The sequence below is a fragment of the Camelus ferus genome, chromosome 2 (genome assembly GCF_009834535.1).
Source record: "Camelus ferus isolate YT-003-E chromosome 2, BCGSAC_Cfer_1.0, whole genome shotgun sequence".
Classification (NCBI taxonomy): Eukaryota; Metazoa; Chordata; class Mammalia; order Artiodactyla; family Camelidae; genus Camelus; species Camelus ferus.
Window position 1 is genome coordinate 79,442,357 of NC_045697.1, and position 22,961 is coordinate 79,465,317.

At 34.7% G+C, this 22,961-nt stretch overlaps 1 protein-coding gene across 2 annotated transcripts; it reads left to right on the top strand.

Moving 5' to 3' along the window:
* Positions 1-37: 37 nt before the first annotated feature.
* Positions 38-19,871, top strand: LARP7 (La ribonucleoprotein 7, transcriptional regulator). Of its 2 annotated transcripts, none has more exons than XM_006174666.2 (13): positions 38-181; positions 6,006-6,209; positions 6,712-6,812; positions 6,885-6,968; positions 7,089-7,253; positions 7,332-7,425; positions 7,510-7,860; positions 7,939-8,083; positions 9,743-9,894; positions 10,673-10,791; positions 13,834-13,993; positions 14,226-14,317; positions 17,725-19,871. In XM_006174666.2, exons 2-13 carry the CDS (start codon positions 6,008-6,010, stop codon positions 17,803-17,805), a joined length of 1,746 nt encoding a protein of 581 aa, XP_006174728.1. In that variant the 5' UTR covers positions 38-181; positions 6,006-6,007; the 3' UTR covers positions 17,806-19,871. The 2 variants fall into 2 exon arrangements, with proteins under 2 accessions (XP_006174728.1, XP_032318101.1); XM_032462210.1 differs by having other exon boundaries at positions 40-181; positions 7,513-7,860.
* Positions 19,872-22,961: the final 3,090 nt, after the last annotated feature.

Here is a 22,961-nt window from a genome sequence, read left to right on the forward strand (position 1 = left end):
GCCAGCCCACTCCCGTGACGTAAACGACGGACGCACAGCCTCTGGGCCTTCCTTTCCAAGGCGTATCGGAGAGGGGTGTCGCTCATCCTATGACGCGGAAACAAAGACGACTATAAGGATCAGGAGACGGGAAGCACTGAAGGACGCAGTCTCTGGCCCTGTATTTTGGGAATTGAACGGAGTAAGTTCCAAGTGGACTGTACGGTCGCCCAGGTTGGGTGAGGTCTAAATTCCTCTCAGTCCTTTTTCATGTAGTCCATTCTATCATCTATCGTCCCTCTCACCCCGTCCCCTCCCACGAACCCATCAGTTCGCTGGTCCTGGTTCTCTGTGCGCAAGCGCAAAAGTCCTCTGGCAGCCCTTGTAGTTCCAATTGTCAGTGATTGGGGGCGCGTGTTGTCAGGTATTGGAAGATTTGGGGCCGGTCCCGCTTTTGGAGGCTTCCGCGTGGAAGGACGGGTACAGAGAGGGGCACTAGTCAAAGGGGAAAATGCTTTACTTGGGAAATTTTTGAGTTTTGGTGGCCAAAGGAAAGCTTATGTGAGGATTTGTATTTTAAATTTAAGTCATTTTCTTTTTTCAGGACTTTAGTCCTTGTCATTCACAGAGTTGAAAATTCAGTTATGGGAGGAAGCTAGCGAAAAATAAGCGTTAAATACCGTATACTGAATGCGTTAATAGACCTACTTAAGGGAAAACGGATGGGGAGGCAGTTGATGAGGGGAGATGTGATAGTGGAAAGCTACAGAGAGTAAGATGCCTTTTAACCTGGGTTTTGAAAATTGAATAGGCGTTTATAAGGCAGGTAAGACGAGAAGACTCACTTAAAGCAAAGGCGCAGAGACAGGAAAGTGGGTACCGCAGAATAGTCAACTGTGACTGGAACAATGGTTCTTAACCCTTTGGGAACACCATTTCCTTTTAAAACATGAAAAGCTATGGATGAAACTCCAGGAAAATGCATGCACATGTTAAAACATTTTGCTATAATTTTTTTTTTTTGAAAAATTGTGAAAGACGTTGAAATGGCCAAGAAAAAATATCTACTGGATGTCTTACCTAGCTTACTCTCCCAGGTTATCTCAGACTTCCACTGTCTTGAGCTATTTTACAATTGTGGAAGTTGTAGAAAACAATAATAATGGAAACTAATCTTGCAATTATTGCCCAGATTGTGATTGCATCTATTAACAAATTTATTTCAACATTCCTGATTGCTTGTATTTGTGTGTGTCTAGTTTTTGAATTCTTCTTTGAACTGGTTTCTAACGCTTAACTAGTTCCCTGGTTAATTGCTTAAATTAAAATCTCCGACGTGTTCATTTTATATTTGTACAAAAGTCATGGTTTTATCTTTCCTTAAAATTTATCTTTTAAAAATTTCATAGAATTCACAAGAATTCTTAAAACTCACCCCAAATTCCATGGGCTTCAGGTTAAGAATTCCTGAGTCAGAACACAGACTGCATGGTGACAGGTTGCAGGAGATTTTACTAAAAGATGGTCAATGTGGTAGTCAAACATACCTGAACTTACTTACCCAGCTAGCTTTAGACAAGCCACTTAACCTTTGAGCCTTTGTTAAAAGAAACAACCTAGAAGGATTTTGAGGATTTAAAACAATGTATGTAAAGTAACTGGCATTGTTACACAGTAACTTTTATTTTTTGTTTAAAGCTCCTGAAGCCAGTGGTTCATTTAACAATTTAAAAAAAAACAAACAAACAGATATTATGTTACAAAAAAGGTGCTAAGGAATTTCTAACGTTGAAAGTTTTGACATCAGAGTCACAAAATTTTGTGTTTTAGACAGGTTACACAGCTTATGTGAAGGATGGATGATTCTAGAACAGTTTATAAACTAGGTTTCCATATTATAGTGACTGTAGTTGTGGAAAACACTGGATAGAGATAAGAGTCATTCCAAAGTTTGAAATGATAGGACTTAATGACAGATTGGTAAATGATAAAATGATAAATAATAATGGTTATGTATTATTGAGTGTGTGCTATATAACAGGAATGAAAATTGTTTTATATACATTATTTTGATTAATTCTTAAAACAATTCTATTATGTGGGTATAATTTCTGTTCGTATTTTATAGACCATGGAAAGATGAGGTAACTTGTTCAAAATCCATACAGCTAGTAAATAGCTTGATTCGTTAACTAAGTGGAATATGTCAGCCTTGATAAAATGAGGATGATGAGTAGAACAGACATGGGTAGGAAAGATAATGAGTTTGATTTGGAGCGTATGGATTGACAACACACGTTTATTCTCATGGGACACTGAGAAAGTAAACCTTGAAGATCAAAATTGTAACAAAAGTACTGCCATATAACTTCCTGATTTTCCTCAACCATTGTGTAGGGAAGCAAATTTGTACCATGGCTTGTTATTTGCTGCTTAATCCATATCTTACTCTAAAATGATTATCTACAGAATATATTTTTAAGATCAAAAATTGCAGAAAAGTTATTATTCAAACTCGACAAGGTGTTCTGAACTTAATTCTCCAACCCACAGAAAATCCTTAGAAGAAAAGAAGGAGAGTATCTGAGATATGAGAATGATGGGAAACGTCTGACATCTGGGAGACTTGGGACTTTCTGTGCAGTTCTGTCCACTATTTCCTTAAATAGTGGCTTTAACAGTGAAAGAATTAAAGAGCTGGTAGTCTGCCCTTTATAATTTGTAGTTTTTCCAGAAGGGAAGGGTAGCAGTGGATCCTGCTGTAGTGACAGTCATAGCCTACATTTGTAGTTTGTAATTCTGTAGTCCTACCCCTTTACAAAATAACTTGAAATGCTTAACACTTTACAGTTTATTAGATCCTTTTAGATATATTATGTAACTATTCAATAAATGCTGAAGTTGTGGTCACCCTGAAGTCCTACCTTCATAGTGTTTATATTCTAGTGGGGCAGACAAGAAAACTATATTTCCAGGTGGGATAAGAGGACACAAGTATAGGAAGTGGGGACTGAGAGGGCAGGGAGGGTTAAGGTTGACCGGGAGGGAATTTTATTTTTATTTATTTATTTGGGGTGGGTAATTAGGTTTATTTTTTATTTTATTTTATTTAGTTTTTTGATGGAGATACTGGGAATTTAACTCAGGACCTCATGCATGCTAAGCATGTGCTCTACCACTTGAGCTGTACCCTACCCCCAACTCCGTGGGTGAAAGAGAAAGCCTAATTTTGAGAAAGTAGCATTTGTAGAGACCTGACTGAACAGAAAGTAATCCCTACAGGTGTGGCAGGCAGGCTAGAGAGCAGCAAGACCAAAAGCCTTGAGATGGAAATGGCCTTAGCATGTTTAAGGAACAGAAGGATGGTGTGCTGTGGTTGGAATGAGCACTCTGGAAGAAACTGTGAGTGATGAAGTTAGAGCAAGAGCCCCAGGCCAGATCGAATAGGGCCTATTGGCCATAGTAAGGATTTTGGATTTTATTCTGAGTATAATAAGAAAACCGTGGAGGGTTTTGTTCAAGAGATGGACATGATTTTAGCTGCACATTTGAATGATCATTCTGGCTGTTATCTGGAGAACTGATGATAGTGGAAGAGGAGTAGAAGCAGGCAAATGTTAGGATGCCTTTGCATAAGTTCAGGCAAGGCACCGTGGTAGCTTGCAACTGGTGGTTGCGATGGAAGAAATAACAAGTATTCACATTCAGGATATATTTTGTAAAGGTAGAGTTGACCAAAATGCTAATGAATTGGCTGTGGGGTGTAAGGAAAGAAGAATTAAGGAGGATTTCATTATTTTTTACCCTGCCAACAATTTTGTCACTGGTGTTTTCTGAGATGGGGAAAACTAGACAAAAAATAGGTTTGTTAAAACTTGAGAGTTCAATTTTTGCCATTTAAGTTTAAGATATACTTTTTTTTTTCCTAAGGGGAAGAGGTAACTAGGTTTATTTAAGCTTGAGATATACTTTAGATAAACAAGTGAAGGCATCAAATGGGTAGTTGAATGTTGGAATGGGTAGCTAAATGGGAAAGGTTAGGGCTGGAGAATATTATCAGCATAGAGCCAGGGAGCTTAGAGCCAGAGACCCTCAGAAAGGATGCCTGTTCACGTAAGAAGGGAACCCAGGAGAGAGAAAAAAAGGGAGCCCAGGACTGAATTCAGCCCTAGGCAGTAGGTAAAGGGAGAGCAGAGTGGGAGGGTCCAGAAAAGGGAACGGAGAAGGAAGAAAACTCTCCAGGAAGCCAAATGAGGAAAATGTTCATTGAGGGAGTTACCCTGTGAATGGTGCTCAGAGGTCAAGCAGACAGTGGAGGTCAAGCAGACAGTGGAGATCATTGTTTTCATTTTCATTAGCATGATGGGAAGTGAGAGTGTGAGGTGTGGAATGTGGTTATGTAGCACTAAATCACACCTGATTGTTTTTAATAATTAATTCTGACAAGTACCTCCATCTTATGAGTTATGCTGGCATCATCTAAATACTTCATGACTTGTATATTTTTAAAATTGGTGCTTGGCTGATTGACAAAAGCCTGTTTCTAAAATGCCAAAATATTCTGTTAATTTTGGTGAGAATTCATGTTTAGTTGGAGATTTGAAATGTATTTAGTGGCTTTGTACCCTCTTAATGGATGTCACCTTGAAACACATTATTCTGTTTCTGTCTGCAGCCGATTCTCGCTGACAGACTTAGGAGACACAAATAGGCTTTAATCTAATATTTTCACTGAATTTTTAAGAGTACGAAGCAGAAGATACAGTGAGGACAGAATCTCCATCTGATCTGGAGGCCCAGCCCCAGCAATTAACCCAAACCTACTACTTTTTTCACCCTTTATCTGCAAGACATGTATGGCTTCCACAGATAAAGGCAAAGGTGTTTTGGGTCACCTTAATATGTAAAAGCTTTAGCCCCTTTTGCCCACCAACCTATTATGTCATTCTGGTCACAGGCCTAAAGGCCTGCATACCAACTTATAGCAGCTCCATCCCCAGTGCCTCAGAGGAGACAGATAAAACTCTCTCCACTTGGCTTAACTGTTTCTAAGAAAACCATGTTATAGAAGACAGAGGTTTATTCTTAGGCAAGCCTGCACTGCATTATCATCCCAGGCCTGAGGTTAAGGTTCCCTCGTATACATTTTTGTGTATGTATCTTTAGTGATTCAGTTAAGATGACACAATTCATTCAACAAATCTTTTGAGTAGATACGTATCAGGGACTAGGGATGCATCACTAAGCAAAACGGACAAAAATCTGATTTCATCAGTCTTATTTTCTAGGAAGGATAAAGAATAAACATATTTTATAGTAATCTTAGAAGGTTAAGTGCAATGCAGAAAAATAAGGCAGGGGAGATAAGAGTTATCTGTCTAGAAATGATTTTAAGACTTCAGCAAGCAAGGGAGCAAGCGATGTTGTTATCTGGGGGTTCAAAAGCCCTCAGTTGAGTTTGCCAGCCGAGTTTTACCCACAGCTAGAAGACCAGTATGGCTAGAGCTGAGGGAGCATGCAAAGTAACTTGAACAAGGAGATTGAGAATTGCTGTCCAAGAAATAAACACGGACAGGAAGTTCATCTTAAAAAGATAGTTTCTGTTTACTAGTGGTCAGCTGCAGAACATTTTAAAAAAGAATCAACTTTATTTTTATTTCATTGGAGGTTTTATTTTAAAATATGAATAACTTTGTGATTTGGTGAAATCTCTTCCTTAATTTTATACCTTGACTTACAGGTGTAGCTTGGTGAGATATAAATGTAGACAAATTATGCCAAAATAATCTGACCCTGCAGTTTTAAGACATTAAGACAAGTTGTAAGTTATGAAAAGTTAAAAAGTAAAAAGCAAAAGGCCAAATGAGAACTGAATGATTAAAAAGAGGCCAATGAAAGTTTCCTTGGCTGATTAGCAAAAATCTCTCTGGCAGCCAAACTTGAGTCTGCTTACTTCAAACAAGGGCCAATTTTTTTATATTACTAATTATCTGCAGTGTTTTAATATTTACTTTTCCTGTTGACAGCAATGGAAACTGAAAGTGGAAATCAAGAAAAGGCAATGGAAGAGGAAAGCACCGAAAAGAAAAAGGAAGTAGAAAAAAAAAAAAGGTCTCGAGTTAAACAGGTGCTTGCAGATATTGCTAAACAAGTGGACTTCTGGTTTGGAGATGCAAATCTTCACAAGGATAGGTTTCTTCGAGAGCAGATAGAAAAATCTAGAGATGGGTGTAAGTTTGCTTTAGTTTATAATGGAACCAATTTTAAAGGTTGTTACTACTTATTTATCTACTTCGTGTTAATTCCATGTGTATGCAGTGCATGATATATACACAAATTACAGTGCAATGCAGTTATACAGTGTATTTTTATAATGTAATGTGTATAATTTTGCCTAATAAACTAAGTGTAGCTCACTTCTTAAAATTGAACTCTAGCAATTTAAAAGCAGTTTTTCCCCAAATCATTCAAAAGATACACTTTAATAAAATGTTTACCATGTATATTTGAGAATGGGTAGGCATGTGCAGAATTCAGACATTTTAACTAGTCTGAATCCCAAAACACCTTTGACTAGTTGGGAGTTGTGTGTCAAATTTGTCTTAAGATTTAATTAAAATGAATTTAATTACATTAACTTATAGCCATGACTGCACTTAGAGGTGCAGATTGAATTCTTCCCACATAACTCTTATCCTGGTTTAACTTTATTCACTTTTATATTTCCATTAGATGTCGATATATCACTTCTCGTGTCATTCAACAAAATGAAAAAATTGACCACTGATGGAAAGTTAATAGCCAGAGCACTGAAAAGTTCAGCTGTTGTAGAGGTAAGAATTGTTACAAATTATTTTATTACAATATTGTATTAGTGTATTAACCTTATATATCCCGTTTTAAAGCTGGATTTAGAAGGCACCAGAATCAGGAGAAAAAAGCCTCTGGGTGAAAGACCAAAGGATGAAGATGAGCGAACCGTATATGTGGTAAGACTTTTCTGGAAAAGCTCAGAACTGTCATCCCCAAACAGAAACATTTAATATTTAATATTCAAGAAAAAATTTATTCATCTTCTGAGTTAAGCTTTAATATTTTATTCATCATAGGAGTTACTTCCCAAAAATGTTAATCACAGCTGGATTGAAAGAGTATTTGGGAAATGTGGCAATGTTGTTTACATAAGTATACCACATTATAAGTCTACTGGAGATCCAAAAGGATTTGCCTTTGTGGAATTTGAAACAAAAGAACAAGCAGCAAAAGCTATTGAGGTAGGTCCAGAACCTAGAAGAAAAAGAAAAATTACCAAGTGTTTAAATAGTAACACAATTTTGCCTGTTTCATTTCAGTTTCTTAATAACCCACCAGAAGAAGCACCAAGGAAACCTGGTATATTTCCTAAGACAGTAAAAAATAAGCCCATTCCTGCCCTTAGAGTAGCCGGTGAGTTATTTATTATTACTATTTAACTAGTCGTAGTTGAAGTAAATTGATAATAAAGTAAATAAGATGATAAAATTGTTACAGAAGAAAAGAAAAAGAAAAAGAAGAAGAAAGGCCGAGTCAAGAAGGAAGACACCCATACCAAAGAGTCAGATATGGACACAAGCAAGGAAAGTGTCTGCAAAGTAAAAAGATCCAGGACCACATCTGAGGGCTCTGAAGTAGAGACTACTGAACCCCAAAAGCCACCCTCAAAGAAAAGGAAAAAACGGGAAAGAGCTGAAGTCTTGAGCTTACCTTCAGTCAAAACAGGGAAGAGGAAGAGAAGCAGCTCTGAAGATGCAGATTGCCTAGCTCCCAAATCAAAAGTTAAAAAAATGGCTCCAAAAGACAACATTAAAAAAGAAGCTTCAGAAGTTTGCAAAGAAAGCAAAGGTATTTCTAACTTTAAGGGTAGGATTAGATAAACTTATTTTCTTAAGTGCTAATTTCTAAACTTGTTATTTAATTTAGAATTAGAAGTCTCTACTGAGGAGGAAAAGGATACTGGAGACATAAAAGACGGATCCCTCTTAAAAGCAAAAAGGAAGCATAAGAAAAAACATAAAGAGAGGCATAAGATGGGAGAAGAAGTTATACCATTAAGAGTACTATCAAAGTAAGTCAACGGTACAAATTATATTGCTGGCAATTGACACACTCCATCACCATTGCTAAAGTGCAATTCCAGTTTGTATTGAACAGAGTTGCATATTAGCAACAGTAATGGTTTGTAGCCACGATCTGCGAACAAAGTTGGTATACCACAGTTTGAGGGTTAAAAAGAAACCACCGCACTAAAACATGGAAGCACTTATTTTTCTATAAAGTCACAGCAAGTGCCTCCATGTTAAAGTAGAGGGTGTTCCTTAACAGATTTCAGTATACCATAGACCAGCAGTTGCATTAAGTACTCAGGAAGTTTTCTTGAAGTTAAAATGTAAAAGGAAGACTTACCATCACTAAAACATGGAAGCACTTACTTCTTTGTTTTCAAAGCAAGTACATCCACGTTTAAGTGGTGGGGAGCCCAGTCTCGGAAAAACTTGAAACCATGCATACTTTTTGACCTGTAAATTTAAAAAGTAATCTGAGATCAAAATTAATGTGTTGTTTTGGAGACACCTCCACTGAAACATGGAAGCACTTACTTTTGTTTTACACAGCAGGTACCCCCATGTTAAAGCAAAGAGGATCCCCTTGGCCTCTATAAATTAAAGATTGCCATTTGCATTTGGAAGCATAATTTGGATTCACTTCTACTAAAACATGGAAGCACTTACTAATTTAAAAATCACAGAAAGTACTTCCACGTTAAAGTTAAAGGGAGTCCATCTACTGAAGGGGAGAGAAATAAGTAAAAGAAAGTAAATCGCTTACCTTTTAGAAGAAAGTTTTCTTAACCTTCTGAGTTATAATTTTCAAAGGATCTAGTTCTCCTCTTGAAGGGTAAAAGGAAAGGACTTTGGGCACTTCTATTTATACTATTCTTAACTCCTGAATTCCTTTTGCCTTTTTATCTCAGAGAATCATTACAAGAGCCCTTTGTTATTCTAATGTATCAGCTCTCAGGGAATGTATGGTCCTGGGTGGGTCTGGATACTTTTTTTTTTTTTTTTTTTTGAAGTATACAGATGTCAATGTTAACCGCTAAAACCATTACCACAGATATCCTCCTCCTCTTTTTAAAAAAAAAAAATCCTCTATCTGCTTGTTTGATGGCAGAGATTAGGGCTAACAATGAGTGCTCCTGCAGAGCCTGGAGAGGCATTGTGTTTCTATCTGGGGGAGCTCTAGCTGTTTGAAGAAACATCTACATGTTAAATGTAGGTAAATAAATAAATTGCTTCCATGGGGTGTTTTTTTCTTCTTAGAAAATCCTTTTGATTCAAGTAAATGTTAAGGAATGTTATCTCTCAAATTGGAAGCAGTTTAACAAATAATCTTTAAATTTTCTCATTTTTCCCCAGAGTTAACTGACTTTTCTAGTAAATGTTACTAGTTAATTAATTCAACACTTATTTTCATAAACTCAAATATTTGAAACATACCAAGAATTGAACTGGCTGATAGAAAACATTTAATCTGAATGTTGGGGCAAAGTGAACTCCTGTTTGCTGGCTTGCCAGATGGACTTAGACCTCGGGAAATAATTTGCCTGTAAGTGTTTAAAGAAAGACAGACTGGGAAGAGGAATGATTGTAAGTCACTGTGAATGTGTATATATTTAAATATTTACTTTTAATGGTCTGTTGTCACTATTTTTTTTTCATTACAGGAGCGAATGGATGGATTTGAAAAAAGAGTATTTAGCGCTGCAAAAAGCCAGCATGGCTTCTTTAAAAAAGACAATATCCCAAATAAAATCAGAGTCAGAAATGGAAAGAGACAATGGAGTACCTAATAAATCAGGAATGAAAAATGAAAAAAGTAAACATCACTATGATAGTTTTTGTAGCATTATGTTGTATTTATATACTAAAATACTCTTTGTGAGTTACTATTGAATAAAATTTAGTTTTGAAAACTTGATTATACAATGGTTATTAGTACAGTTACTGATTTGTGAAGATGTTCAGATGTGTGATTTATTCTTAATATAAGAATACTTGGCTCATTTTAAACAGAATTTTAATCACGTAAATTTTCTCTACACTTTTCATTATTAATCAGATTTAGTAGTGAATACCCAGTTTATGAATTGAGCAGGTTTGTGAAAACAAAGATAGGTAATTTGTCACCTGTCATTTTATTCCTTGGTGTTAACCACAAACAGGAACAAATTAAAACAAGATTCTCATGAAATACTAGATATTAGGATAAATTTTAAATTCCTGTAAATTGAAAATATAAGTAATTTATATAAAATGTTCTCTATATAATATATTATCCTATGCCTGTTTAGTTCTTTATTGAGTAAAGCACTTTGTTACTTGTTTCAGTGAAAGGGGGCACTTGTTTTTTAAGGTTTTACAAGTGCTCTTCTAATGATAGGAGTTTGTACCTACAATAGTAAAAGTTTTTATATTTTACTTCATGATAATCTACAGGAAGTAGTGTGACTTACAACGTAATAACTTTGTGAGTCCATTTAATTATTTAAATCAGCCTGAGAAACTATTACTGTTTTTCTAAAGTGAGCCTCCAAAGTGTTAAATTATTAAGTATAAGAGATTAATTTGTAATCTTTTTCTTTTCAAATCACCAGCAAACAGTGAAGACAGTTGTCCCCAGGAGAAGGTTAATGCAGCAGGACCACAGTTTGTGAGTGGTGTGATTGTGAAGATCATTAGTACTGAGCCTCTACCTGGCAGGAAACAAGTCAGGGTAATGCTTTTGAATCCCCAGGGTAGTTGCCTCTCTCCTCTTAAAAATTCCCCCATGTAAAAATGTTTTGAATATGGAGAACAAGCAAATCAAATTAGAATTTCGTTTTCCAGTGGTAAACTACTTACTGCATTCGATTCCACAATAACCCTTAAGTTTGACTTGAAGAAAATTCTACAGATGAAAGTTCCTCCCTGGATCAAATTTACAGTGCATAGTTTAATCCTTCGGTAGGAAAACTGCAGTTTGTGCTTACTTTTGTTGGTACCCCAGTGGTGGTTGTATAGTTGCATGAGGAAACCATACTATAGTCATTATGACTAAAAGAGTAGATAAAGTAAAATGCTTTCCCAGTATTCATTTTTTGGGGGGAACTTTTTCTGTTTTCGGAAAAATCCAGAGAAACTGGATTTTAGGAAAATACAAAGTGCTTTTTTAAAAAAAACTTTTTGAAAGATTGAATCAACATTAGAGTTGGTCTGGAATTATTTTTAAAATAAAATTTTAATCAACTGGTGTTGTCTGGTTTGGGACAAACTAGAGAATTTGTAATTTGTTTTCATTAGAGCTTTTAACTTTCAGTAGATTCCTAAAAGATTTTGTGACTTAAAAACAGAACTAATTTGGAATAAAAGAGATAATATGCATATTTTTCACTTACCATGGGTTTAGTTTATTTTTGTGAGTTAATGAATGCTCCTGGGAACTGAATTTTTTTCCTGAAAGAAATGCAGGTTTTCGGGGGGGAAAAAAGAGCCTTTTTAACTTTTATTTTTTAATTTTTTTTTTGCTATTTTCATGCTGATTATTGAAAATTTTTGAAGCAACTGTAGAAAAGTGTAAAGAAAAAATTTGCCAGTATGTACAAATAAATCTATAGTTCTACACAATTTACACTTCAAATTACTACACATACTATTCTAGTCTTTTTTCCACTTTATTTAATCTTCTATAGCCTTTTGTACAGAAATTTCTTATTCACATATTCCTTTATGGAGGAATACCCTATTTTATTTATGCTTAAACCTTATTACCCATTTAGATGAGACATTTTCTTTTTAACTCTGTGATATGTTCTATAACATGGCAGGCGTATTTAAAATTCTTACACTGACATTCAGCGCCATCTAGTATGTTGTTTTGACTTTGCATAGACTCATACCAGTCACATTTTTAACTTGCATAACCATTAAGGTTGCTCACTGTAATCATCTGTAGGTACTCTATCTGAAACCTTGTAGCTGTCACTAACACATAAATTTAGATTCTCATTATGATATTCATGAAGATTTTGGTCAATCCCAAATTGATATTAACAGCTTGCATTTCAGATTTTGATAGCAATATAGAATTTCAGGTAAGAAGTATAGAAAATTGAAGATGTAAATGCTGCTGTGGTTAGTCAGATTGCAAAAGATTTAACAGAAAAATTACTCAAAGTTTGTTATTTGAAATGACTGACATAGGCCTAATTATATTTATCAAAGAGCTTTTATTGTCTAAATGGTAATTAAGTCAATTACAAGTTCTTCATTTATGATCACCAGAATTTTAAATAACTGCATTAAGCAAGTTAGTAGTTACTTACATTTTGCTGGAACAAAAACTGAGCTAAGATGGTTACTGCTGTCTGTGACTTGCCCATGTGATTACCAGGTTAATTTGTCATTCTAAGAGGGTTTTAAATCCAGAGATTATCCTGGCATTATAATGGATATTTAGTAAATATCTTTTGAATTGTAGTAACCTAATCTGTCTGATGAATCAATTATAAAACTAGTACCAATGAAAATATTCAAATATCATCACTTCATACCTTCTTTTTCTTGCTTTGTGCCTAAATTTAATACTAATTAACTAGATAGAGAACTGGGAAGACTTGGTAAGTATATTTCTCTCCAGGTCTCTTAATTATTTTTTCATGAAATTAGCATACATTTATTACATGCCTGTGCCTATTTTGTGATAGGCAATGTTCTTATTGCTAGAATGAGTTAAGACTCAGTCCCTAGCTTCTACAGATGCACAGGTTTTTACTACTTCATCTTTCTTATTAACTAATAAACTTTTCTTATGAAATAACATTTCCAGGTATTGATCAGTTGTTTCTATAATTCAGACTTAAAAATCCAGCATGTAAAAGTAATCTAAATTAGATGTGTCTTGAAATTTTGGGTTAAAAAGTAAAGGGAATCAGGTGGGTAAGATCCTTTTTTTTTTTTTTCCCCAATTGTGACTCTCCACTTACTTCTTTAGTTATATGAATGGAAGTTGATGAATTAAGAATTAGTGTAACATTCCTGCATAATTACATTGCATAGACTGTAAAACCCGCTGTGAAAAAAAAAAGACTAAGAATGCAGGAATCTTGTTAATTGGCCCTCACAGCAGGCATTATAGGTAGAACTTTTCCTTGCTGTATGACTCATCTTGTTTAGAAGAAGTTGCTTAGGTATTTTATCAGAGAGTAAAAGCTCTTGAGCTATATTCCTATAGACTACTCAGGAACCCAAGATCTTGTAGGTTCCATGAAATTTTTTCAGTGAATAGTTATTAAAAGTTTACATGTATTTTAAGTCATAAGTCCTTTTGTACAGGTGAGTGGAAACATACTTCTTCCTTAATTCCGCTTGGGTTTTGTTTGTTTGTGTTTTTAATTTTGCTCTTTATTCTAACTACACCCAGGCTTGGAAGCCCTCTTCTAGATTTGAGGGTTGGAGGGAAGTATTTGTACATTCTGCTTTTTTTCTTAAGCAGTCAGTTTTCACATTCCAGTTAAGATTTTAAAGATGCTGTTGAATGAAAGAAACTTGTTAGAATTGATGTTAAACTGGTTCTCAACGTTGTCTCAACGTTGTCTAATTTTTAAGGGCATTTGTATGTATTTTAGGGGAAATGTTTGATGTAGGATAGTTACTTCTCATTCTAAATGGCATATGGCTCAATAATATAATACATTCTAATAGAATCATTGGAATAATTTTAGAATTATAATGAGACATTTTTATTATTTATTTTATATCTTTCTAAACTCTAATGCAGGATACTTTGGCAGCAATCTCAGAAGTTGTTTATGTTGATTTGCTGGAAGGAGACACAGAATGCCATGCTAGATTTAAAACTCCCAAGGATGCTCAAGCAGTAATAAATGCATATATGGAAATAAAAAAGAAACACTGCTGGAAATTGGAGATTCTTTCTGGTAAAACTCCATCGAATCTTCTTATTTAACAATTCTTATTGTGGGGTGATTGTATTATAATTTGTGAGTTTGGCTAATGAAACTAGAATTTTTTTCATATTCTAATATGTATAAAGTAGCACTAAATATAGTCAGAGACAACTATTCTGGTTCTGTTATTGATAATATAAATCCTTGAATATGTTTCTTCATCTGTATGCTTATGTTCAGTGATCTGTATCTGTTTTTTAAGGTGATCATGAACAGAGATACTGGCAGAAGATTTTGGTAGATAGGCAGGCCAAACTTAATCAGCCGCGTGAAAAGAAAAGAGGTACTGAGAAGGTAATCAATTCATATTTTTTTTATTTCTCTAGATTTTGAAATACAAGAAGTTAGAATTATTTTCCACAGAAGGGTACATAATTTTAAATTTACTTTTTTTTTTTAACTAGTGATGTAATTTAAATCTCTGACTGCTCTGTTTTATAGCTTGGTGGTAAATGATTATTTAAAGATTGTCTTAATGGTGAAAACACAATGTATTTTGACTGCGTTTTTTGGGGGGTATGAGCCTCCACAGATAAGATTGAGAGACTATGCATAACATTCCCTAAAGCAATGATAAGCTTTATTCCTTTTTCTCTGTAATAGCCAACAAGTGATATAAACAAGCTTAAATAAGTACATAAAAAATTTAATGCAAGCCTCTCAGTAATTTTATTTTAAATGATGCTAAGTAATTTATCAGATAATTATCATTGCTAGTGAGCTGTCTACTTTATTTTTTTAAAACAAAGTATTACACTTAAAAAAGTTAATACATCTTAAAGTGCTTAGAACAAAATAGGGCACATAATAACTAATATTACTACTATCAGGTTTTAAATGTAATAACTAATATTACTGTTATCAGTTTTTAAATGTAATTATAAACATCAAAAAATCTAAAAAGATGTATGTACATCCTTTTGTGATTGGTTAGCACTTAAAAGGTTATACTGCCTGTGTTCTAGGTTTGTTGATTTGGAGTCCTATTTATAAAATTCTTTTTTCTTAAACTTAAAAATCAAGGTTTTTTCCATCTGCCTTGTATTGCCTAGGATCCATTGGAATTTAAAATGATTTGGGAGGTGTCCTACTGTTCTTTGTTAATTCTGTTTCCTTGAATGCAGACTGTATTTGCTGAGATGAGGGGGCCTTCTTCCTTCCTTAGGGCTCTTTCAGGTCTATGAGGTGTTAATTTCAAAGCCTGCTTGGAATTATTTAAATGTTAAAATCATTAGTCCAGAGCTCACAACTGAAATTGAAATCACTTTGTTAAATAATACTTATCCTAATTGGTGTGAAATTTCATTTAAATTGTGTATATTTTTAAGAGACTAGAAATCAGTAATTTTGTTTTTTTGAAAGATTCCATCTCCATAAATTAAATTTTGGGCAAGGAAGTAAGGGGATTTTATAATTTGGGTTGAAACACAATGAGTAGTAGTAGCAGTAGTTCTGTCATTGAGTTCTTTTCCTCATCTCATTTACCTGTTACACTGTGCGGCGTGTCATTGGAATGATTTTTTTTGATAAACAGAAGTATCAGAAAGTATAGAATCCTGGCTGAAGCTATGGAAGTAACTAGTTTGCTCTTCCTATGAAATGAAAAAAGGGTACCACACAAAGTAGCTTCTCAGCAGAGAGGGATTTAGACTATAATTAGTTTACTTTCTTGTTAAATTCATTTAATTAATATTTTTGGTACCTGTTTGTGTTAGCCACCATTCTAGGAACTGAGAATATAGCCGTGTGTAACAAAGTCCCCTGCTTTCATGAGGCTTACAGTTAATATAGGTCAGATGATAAGTGCTGTGTAGAAAAATCAAATTAAGAGTATTATGGTTATGTATTAGATGAGGTTGTCTGGGAAGTTCTCTCTGCGAAGATGACATTAGAGCAGACCTTAGGGAAGTGAGCAAGCAAGCCAGGGGAGTTTCAGTGCACAGCTTTCCAGTCAGGGGCAACAGAGGCCTTGAAGGGAGATTGTTGGACTAGGAGGTGGTGTAGCTGGAGTACTGAAAGCAAGTATGTTAGTAAATGGAAATTAAGTATTTAGAAAAAAATTAGCAGCCAAAGGTATGACATAAATACCTCACTGACATTCCAGCCCACATTTCCACAGTAGTATTGTATTTGGTCCATAACTGAGTGAAAGAAAAAGCACTAATAAAAAAATCCGGTTCTTAATTTTCACATTGTAGAAGAGGATACTGGGGACAATTTCCTAAGCTCTGGTCATTTTATACAGAATTAAAAGACACAGGAGTTAGTAAAGAAAATTTTTATTTTCTGTGTATGATAGTTTTACACAAAAAAATCAAGTACAGATAAGTTAAATTGAGACCTTTGACGAAAGATCAGTAAGATGAAGGAAAGATTGGCCAAGAGGGGTCTCATTCATCCTTACTAGACCAAATCTTTGTGTCTTATCACTTTGAGCATGTTGGTAAAATTAGATAACAGCTACTGGGACACAGTGAGGCTTTTCTCATTTCTCTTTAGCTTTTAAAGCATATTTGAACTTTTTGTTGTTTTCATCAAAATGGGCTTTCCTCTGTAAAGTACTCATGTCTGATATTCATCAGGTAAAGGTAGAATTCATAAAATTTGTGAATAACACATGAGTGTGACAGAGTTTTAAATATTTACATTTTTATTCACCTTACTGATGAATAGGCTTTTAATTTAATCTAAAAGTGACTTCCTGCTGGTGGCCACTTATCACCAATTTAAAGAAGCTATTTTAATTAATACTCATTAGAATCTGTGTTTTTTAGAGAATAAGATTTTCATTTCTTCCAAAGCTAACTAAGAAACTTTAAGTTTCTCTATTAAGAAAGCTTTTGGAATATTTAGACATTTTAAATGGTCATCTTCTGCATTCCACATAATTTCACTTCCTTTCTTTAAAATTTTCAAGTATTTATATAAGGGTGTACAAACAATAAGTGGTCTTTATAGCAGATCCTTATTTGAAATATTTTTCAAGTTTGTAAGCGATTTGTAAACAAACCTTTGCGTAGCACTCAGCCCAAAATATGCTGTCTCATTCAAATAATATATGAATACTCAAGCACAATATAATTACTAAAGACCACAAATCATTTAAGAAATATCATGATAATTAATACTCAATACCAAAGGGATATGGGACAACTAACAAATATTGGTCCTTAACTCTCCTCAAATGTCAAAAAAAAAAATTACCAACATAGAATGGTCTTTTTTTTTTTTTTTTGAGTAAAGGTAGATTTATTTAGAGAGATACATACTGCATAGAGTGTAGGCTGTTTCAAAAGGCAAGAGAAAGACCACGAGGTGTGGGGGATGGGTGCTCAGATTAGAGTAAAAGTAGGCACACACTCTATAGACAGAGTGCAGGCTGTCTCCAAAAACGTGGGAGCAAAAGGGCGACTGGAATGGTCTGTTTTAATTGAAAATTTCTTAGTAATCTGGAACTGAAGTGAGAGGATTTTAGGTAATTCAAAGATTTAATATCTGTTATACTTAATAAGTTGTAACCTACATAGTTGTCTCTGTAACTGATTTGACCTAAGCTTAGTTACTTCATTTGTCTGCCTCTTCCCCATTTTAAAAAATGTTATTTAAACTAACAATTATGAGATTTTTTTCTGGTCATAATTACCGTTTTGTTTTTAGGTATGCAATGGATTCATTCTAATTTCTGATTTCTTTTTCTGTAGTTAATCACCAAAGCTGAAAAAATTAGACTCGCAAAGACTCAACAAGCAAGCAAACACATTAGATTTTCTGAATATGATTGAAAAAATTTTGTTCACCACTTAAGGTTTCACTGAATGCTTGAACTATTCTTAGAAAATCAATTTTTTTAATGTTAGTAATGCATAGTGAATGTTTTTCTAAAACCTACATTTAATTAAAAGAAATACTTTTGTTCCTTAACTTCTAAATAAGACTTTTTTCTAGAGACAAGTGCATTATATATCACAGTTTTTCATTAAACATTGTATTTGTTGAAATTATCTGATATAAATCAGCCTGAAAGTGATTTAGAAAATACGTGTTTTGAATATTATTATTAATTTTGTTGCTTTTATATTACAAAAATAATAAAGTATTTGCAAAAATAACATTACTACATAAATAGTTCAGGAAGAAAATGTTTAATGGAGAACTATCACTGTACTTATTATTTGGTAGCTTTATTTTTCCATTGTAGATATCTTGGTTATCTTTTCATGTTGATTTATGCAGAAGACTTATGTGTGATATTTCATTCTGTTTATTGCACCTTGCCTATCTGAGCTTCCATTGAACAGTCCATATGAACTGTTTCCATTTAAAATGTTGTTTTAAAAGTATGGAGTTTGTTTTCAAATGGCTGCTACGAACACAGGAAAAAAAAAATCTAGAAATCAGCCTTAGGCATAACTGAAGTCTGTCATTTTATTCAGGAATATCACAGAGTGGCAGAAAGCCTTCCCAGAACTGAACCTCCAGGGTGTGTACGTGACTGGCATCTTAATCTCTCATCAGGATATCAAGAAGGTACTCGACAGCCATGGGGTTCATCTCCTTGGCTACAAACCCGTCCCTAGTTCTGTCAGCTTTGTCCAGCAGTTGGAACATCATTTGACTGTCCCTTTATGCACTGTAGGAAGCAAACAATCAAGAATCTATTTGCTTCTATGGGCCAGAGCTTTGAGGAGATTGGCTACATCACTGGTTGGGGTGGCAGCAACTTACTACTACCAAAAATAGGTATCCTGGCAAGTTGCCACTGACACACTAGTTTTTTTCTCTCCATAAAGGAAAGCTAGCATACACACTCACGGAGGAAAAGAATGATCAATACATAGTTGCTAAACCCTATTAGGAGGATTCTGAGGAAATATGCTCCAGTTGATCCAGAATAATCAAAAGAGGGCGTATGTTTCAAGAATTCAGTGAATTTCAAGGAGAATTGTCATAAGGTGACTTTGGAGAGGTTATCTAGTAAAATTTCAGAAATTCTCCCCTTGGCAATCTATAGAACAAGATAAGCACTCATTCAACAAGTTATCTGTGTTAGACACTGTTGTAGTACCTGGAAGACATGAGTGAAGCACATCAGGGATCATTCTCTACAGGAGAGAGAGACAAACAAAAGTAAGTAAAAAAATTACACAATTTGTTAGATAAATCCTAGGGACAATCAAAAAAAGGTGGTGGAGGAGAAAACCCCATTTATTAATCTATGTATTCTTACTTAATCAAGGGAATGCTTATTTATTTACCCCTGCTACATATCAGAGCTGAAAACTATAGACATTAGAGATATCAAGAAAAGGTAAGGGCTCCTGCCCTTGAGGAATTTACCACTTTGGGGAAGACAGGCAAGTCAACATAAAATTGCAGTACAATGCAAGTGACTTGACAAGTTAAACCAGATGATATGAGATGGGTTCCTGACATCATAATTCTGCATGACCTTTCAAGATCCCTAACCTTTCACCCTCTGGGTAAGTGTATTCCTTCCGTTATCCAATAGTTAGCACATAGTAATTGCTTACCAAATATTTGTTTAATTGAGCTAAATTGAACAGTGTGCTTGAGGATGGTCCCCAAGGTCATGTGTTGATTTAGTTGTATAAATGATATTTTCATTTCAAGTTGCTGATTCTCAATATTCACATTCCTTTTTTTTTAAAGTACCTACTTCGGACCTGCCAGTGTGCATGCATATCAGTGGAGTTTGCTTCCTTTAACTGCAACACTTAATTTTATATAAGCACCTTGCTCAATATCACTTTCACGTATGCTGTACACCAGAGATTGACACAACATTATAAACTGACTATACTTCAATAAACATATGTGTGTGTGTGTATATATATGTATACATGAATGAATGTATACATATACAATGAATAAACAAATGCCAAAACAATGAAAAAAAATCACTTTCACAAGGAAAACCTCATCTCAATGAAGTAGGTACCATTGTTATCACTACTTTAAAAATGAAGAAACTGAAGCACTTGCCCAAGGTCATAATAGTTAGCTAGTTTAGGAATTAAACTCAGTTCTCTTACTGTAAAGACCACGCATTTAATGATTAGGACACCTCCCTTTCTCCTGACCAGTCCCTGCTTCCTTCCTTTCTGCCTTCCTTACTTCCGTCTTTCCAACCAATGCTTTGCACCTCACAGTAGAGATGCACTGCAGTTTATATAACTGTGTTTCTGCTGGACTTGCAGTTGTCTGCTCTATTTTACTACTAAAAGCAATGCTGCAGTGAACATCATATCCTCCACCTTTGTTGATGTGTGTGTGTCTGCAGAACAGATTTCTGAAATAGCAATTCTGGGGCAGATACATTTTATATAGCGTGTCTGAAAGAGTCCAAAAATGCTGTAGAAATTTTTACTGCCAACAACAATTAGTACATTCCTCTAAATTCAACCTCTTACCTTTCAACTTGGTTTAAAGGACAGTTGTTGTATAGGTATTTTATATTTTTATAAGGCTGTATCTTTTAATCTGCTTTTAACAGAAAATCATTTCCTAGTCTGAAACCTGTGAATCCTATCTGTACTTCACTTCTTGTTTTTTTATGTCTGGAAGATTGAGATTTAAGCAGAGATCTTTCTTGAGTTATCATGAGTGAGTCTGTTCTTTGCAGCCAAATATAACCTTAATTAATACCATTTAAAAAAAATCACATCTTTTTAAATGCCTTAAGAAGCTTATAGAAAAGCAATTGGAGTGAAAAACTAGGAAAGAGTCAACATGATCACTTGTACTTAGTCCCCACTTGTCTGTTGACTTTCTTAATGATACTGCACAAATAAGACTGCCTTATTCATACACAAGTCGTGCCCTGGCATCATCATTTGCATAGATTACAATATGAATGGTGTTCTTGGATTTGTGCAGTGCACAATCTGCACACCATACATGGCAGCTCAGTACACAAGGATGTTTAGCTTTTTGTATTTTGTATTTGAGAGAATTCTTCCACTACTGAAGGAAACAAAACAAACTAACATTCTTATAAATCCTTACAAGTAGTCCAGGTCTGTGATGATCCAAACCTGGAGGTATGATTTGTATTATAGACCAGATCATCATCTAAGTAGAGACTTCAGGAACAGGAATTAGAATAGGGATATCTAAATGTGGTCTGTCTCCCAGAGATTTTCATCCATTATAGGACAGTGCTTTTCATGATTAATCATTCTGTAGCAATACTTAAAGCCATAATTATAACTACTTCAAGGTTATGGAATATAGTTTCAAGTTACTGGAAGGCTTTAGATTTGCTTTATCTTGACTGAGCAGGTCTTGGTCTAAGAAAAGTGTTTTTGTTTTTAATCCTACAAATCAATGAGTAAAAGTTACACAACTTAATAGAAAAATAGGTGAGGAAGGGGAAGTATAAATGGCCAATAACCTAATAAACAGACCTATAAACTCATTAGTAACCAAAAAATGCAAATGAAAATAAAATGAGGTGCCCTGCCATTTTATGGGTCAATTAGATTAATGAAAATAAAAAAGATTAGTATTATCCAGTGTGGTCAGGAGTAGGGTAAAGGAGTAACATAATACAGTGTTTTGTGAATTGATAGAACTTTACCACTATGCACCTGGAATCCACAGTAGTATTTACAGTAATAGCTTATGCTGATGAACAGTTACTAAAAGAATCGACTGACAATATCAACATGCTTATATCCCTACAATGGGCTTAGCTGATGCCAGGAAAAGAAAAGGCTATTTCATGCCTTGAATCCATTTGATAAGCCTCTTGCTTTGTTATCTTTTCACTGGAATAGATCTAGATTTGTATTTCCATGAGTTTCTAGTGGCATGAATAAATAAAAATTATCAGGAGTTGGGGTAGGATATAGCTCAGTGGTAGAGTGCATGCTTAACATGTGTGAGGTCCTAGGTTCAATCCCCAGGACCTCTATTTAAAAATAAATAAATAAATAAACGTAATTACCCCTTCCCCATCAGGATTTAAGGAGTTTTTATTTTCCTGTATTTGAAGAACATTTCGTGGAATTAATGAAGTAACCTTTCAAACACACACCTGCCTAATCCTTATTTTAATATAAAATGATATGTACCAAAATAGGATGGACATTTAAAAATTAAACTTCATGTCTTGTAGGGTAACTAGTGAATTCATTATTCAAGTAATAAATTACATTTTGAACTGAATGAGTTTGGAAAAGAATAATGTGCATCTTACAGTACTTTACCTAAAGTATTACAAAATCCATTATTTCTATTGCAGTGTAAATCACAGCTCACAAACTAAAATGTGCAAGAAATAGAACTTTATTTTCCTATATTTCAACTGTATTTCAAGTCCCACATCCCACAAAGTTTCATAATCTCAATCACTTTAGTGTTCTGTCCTTTTCTCTTAGTGTTGAGTCAAAATCCTGGAGGCTTATAGAATACCAAGTTGAGGAGACCCATTTGTCTCCAGAAATATATCTGAGAATGCCACTGTCCCAATTATGACATCCCAAGTCTTGAATTTACTCCAGGTGCGTAGGTATTCCTGTATCCCTGGCCCATGTAGTTCTCATGCTACTTCTTGGCCATGAGTAGGACAGAAGAATAACTCCAGAGCTTTTGTGCAGTAATGGAACTTGCCCGGCTCATGAAGTGAACACTCAGTGATGCTGATACTCTTCTCTTCACCTTTCAATCAGAGTAAGGACCCAGCAACGTATTTACAGAATAAATGCGAGAACAAATGAGAAAGAAATTACATTATTTGCGATTTTTTTTTGGTTGTAAGAAACAGAAATTGACTCCATTACATTAAGCAAAGGAAACGTTATTGTAAGAATACAGGGGAGGTACATGAAATCTGAGGAAGAAATAGGTGAATAATAATGCCTCAAGAAGTGCAGGCAGTCTGGACAGTCAGAGTTTTTAGAGAGGCTGCTTTACG

Bases quoted from the DNA above. Each gene is read 5' to 3' on its own strand.
- LARP7 (XM_006174666.2), top strand. From the start codon at position 6,008: ATGGAAACTGAAAGTGGAAATCAAGAAAAGGCAATGGAAGAGGAAAGC. The intron at 7,426-7,509 runs GTGAGTTATTTA...AAATTGTTACAG, and splicing joins TCCTGCCCTTAGAGTAGCCG to AAGAAAAGAAAAAGAAAAAG. The intron at 7,861-7,938 runs GTATTTCTAACT...TATTTAATTTAG, and splicing joins AGTTTGCAAAGAAAGCAAAG to AATTAGAAGTCTCTACTGAG.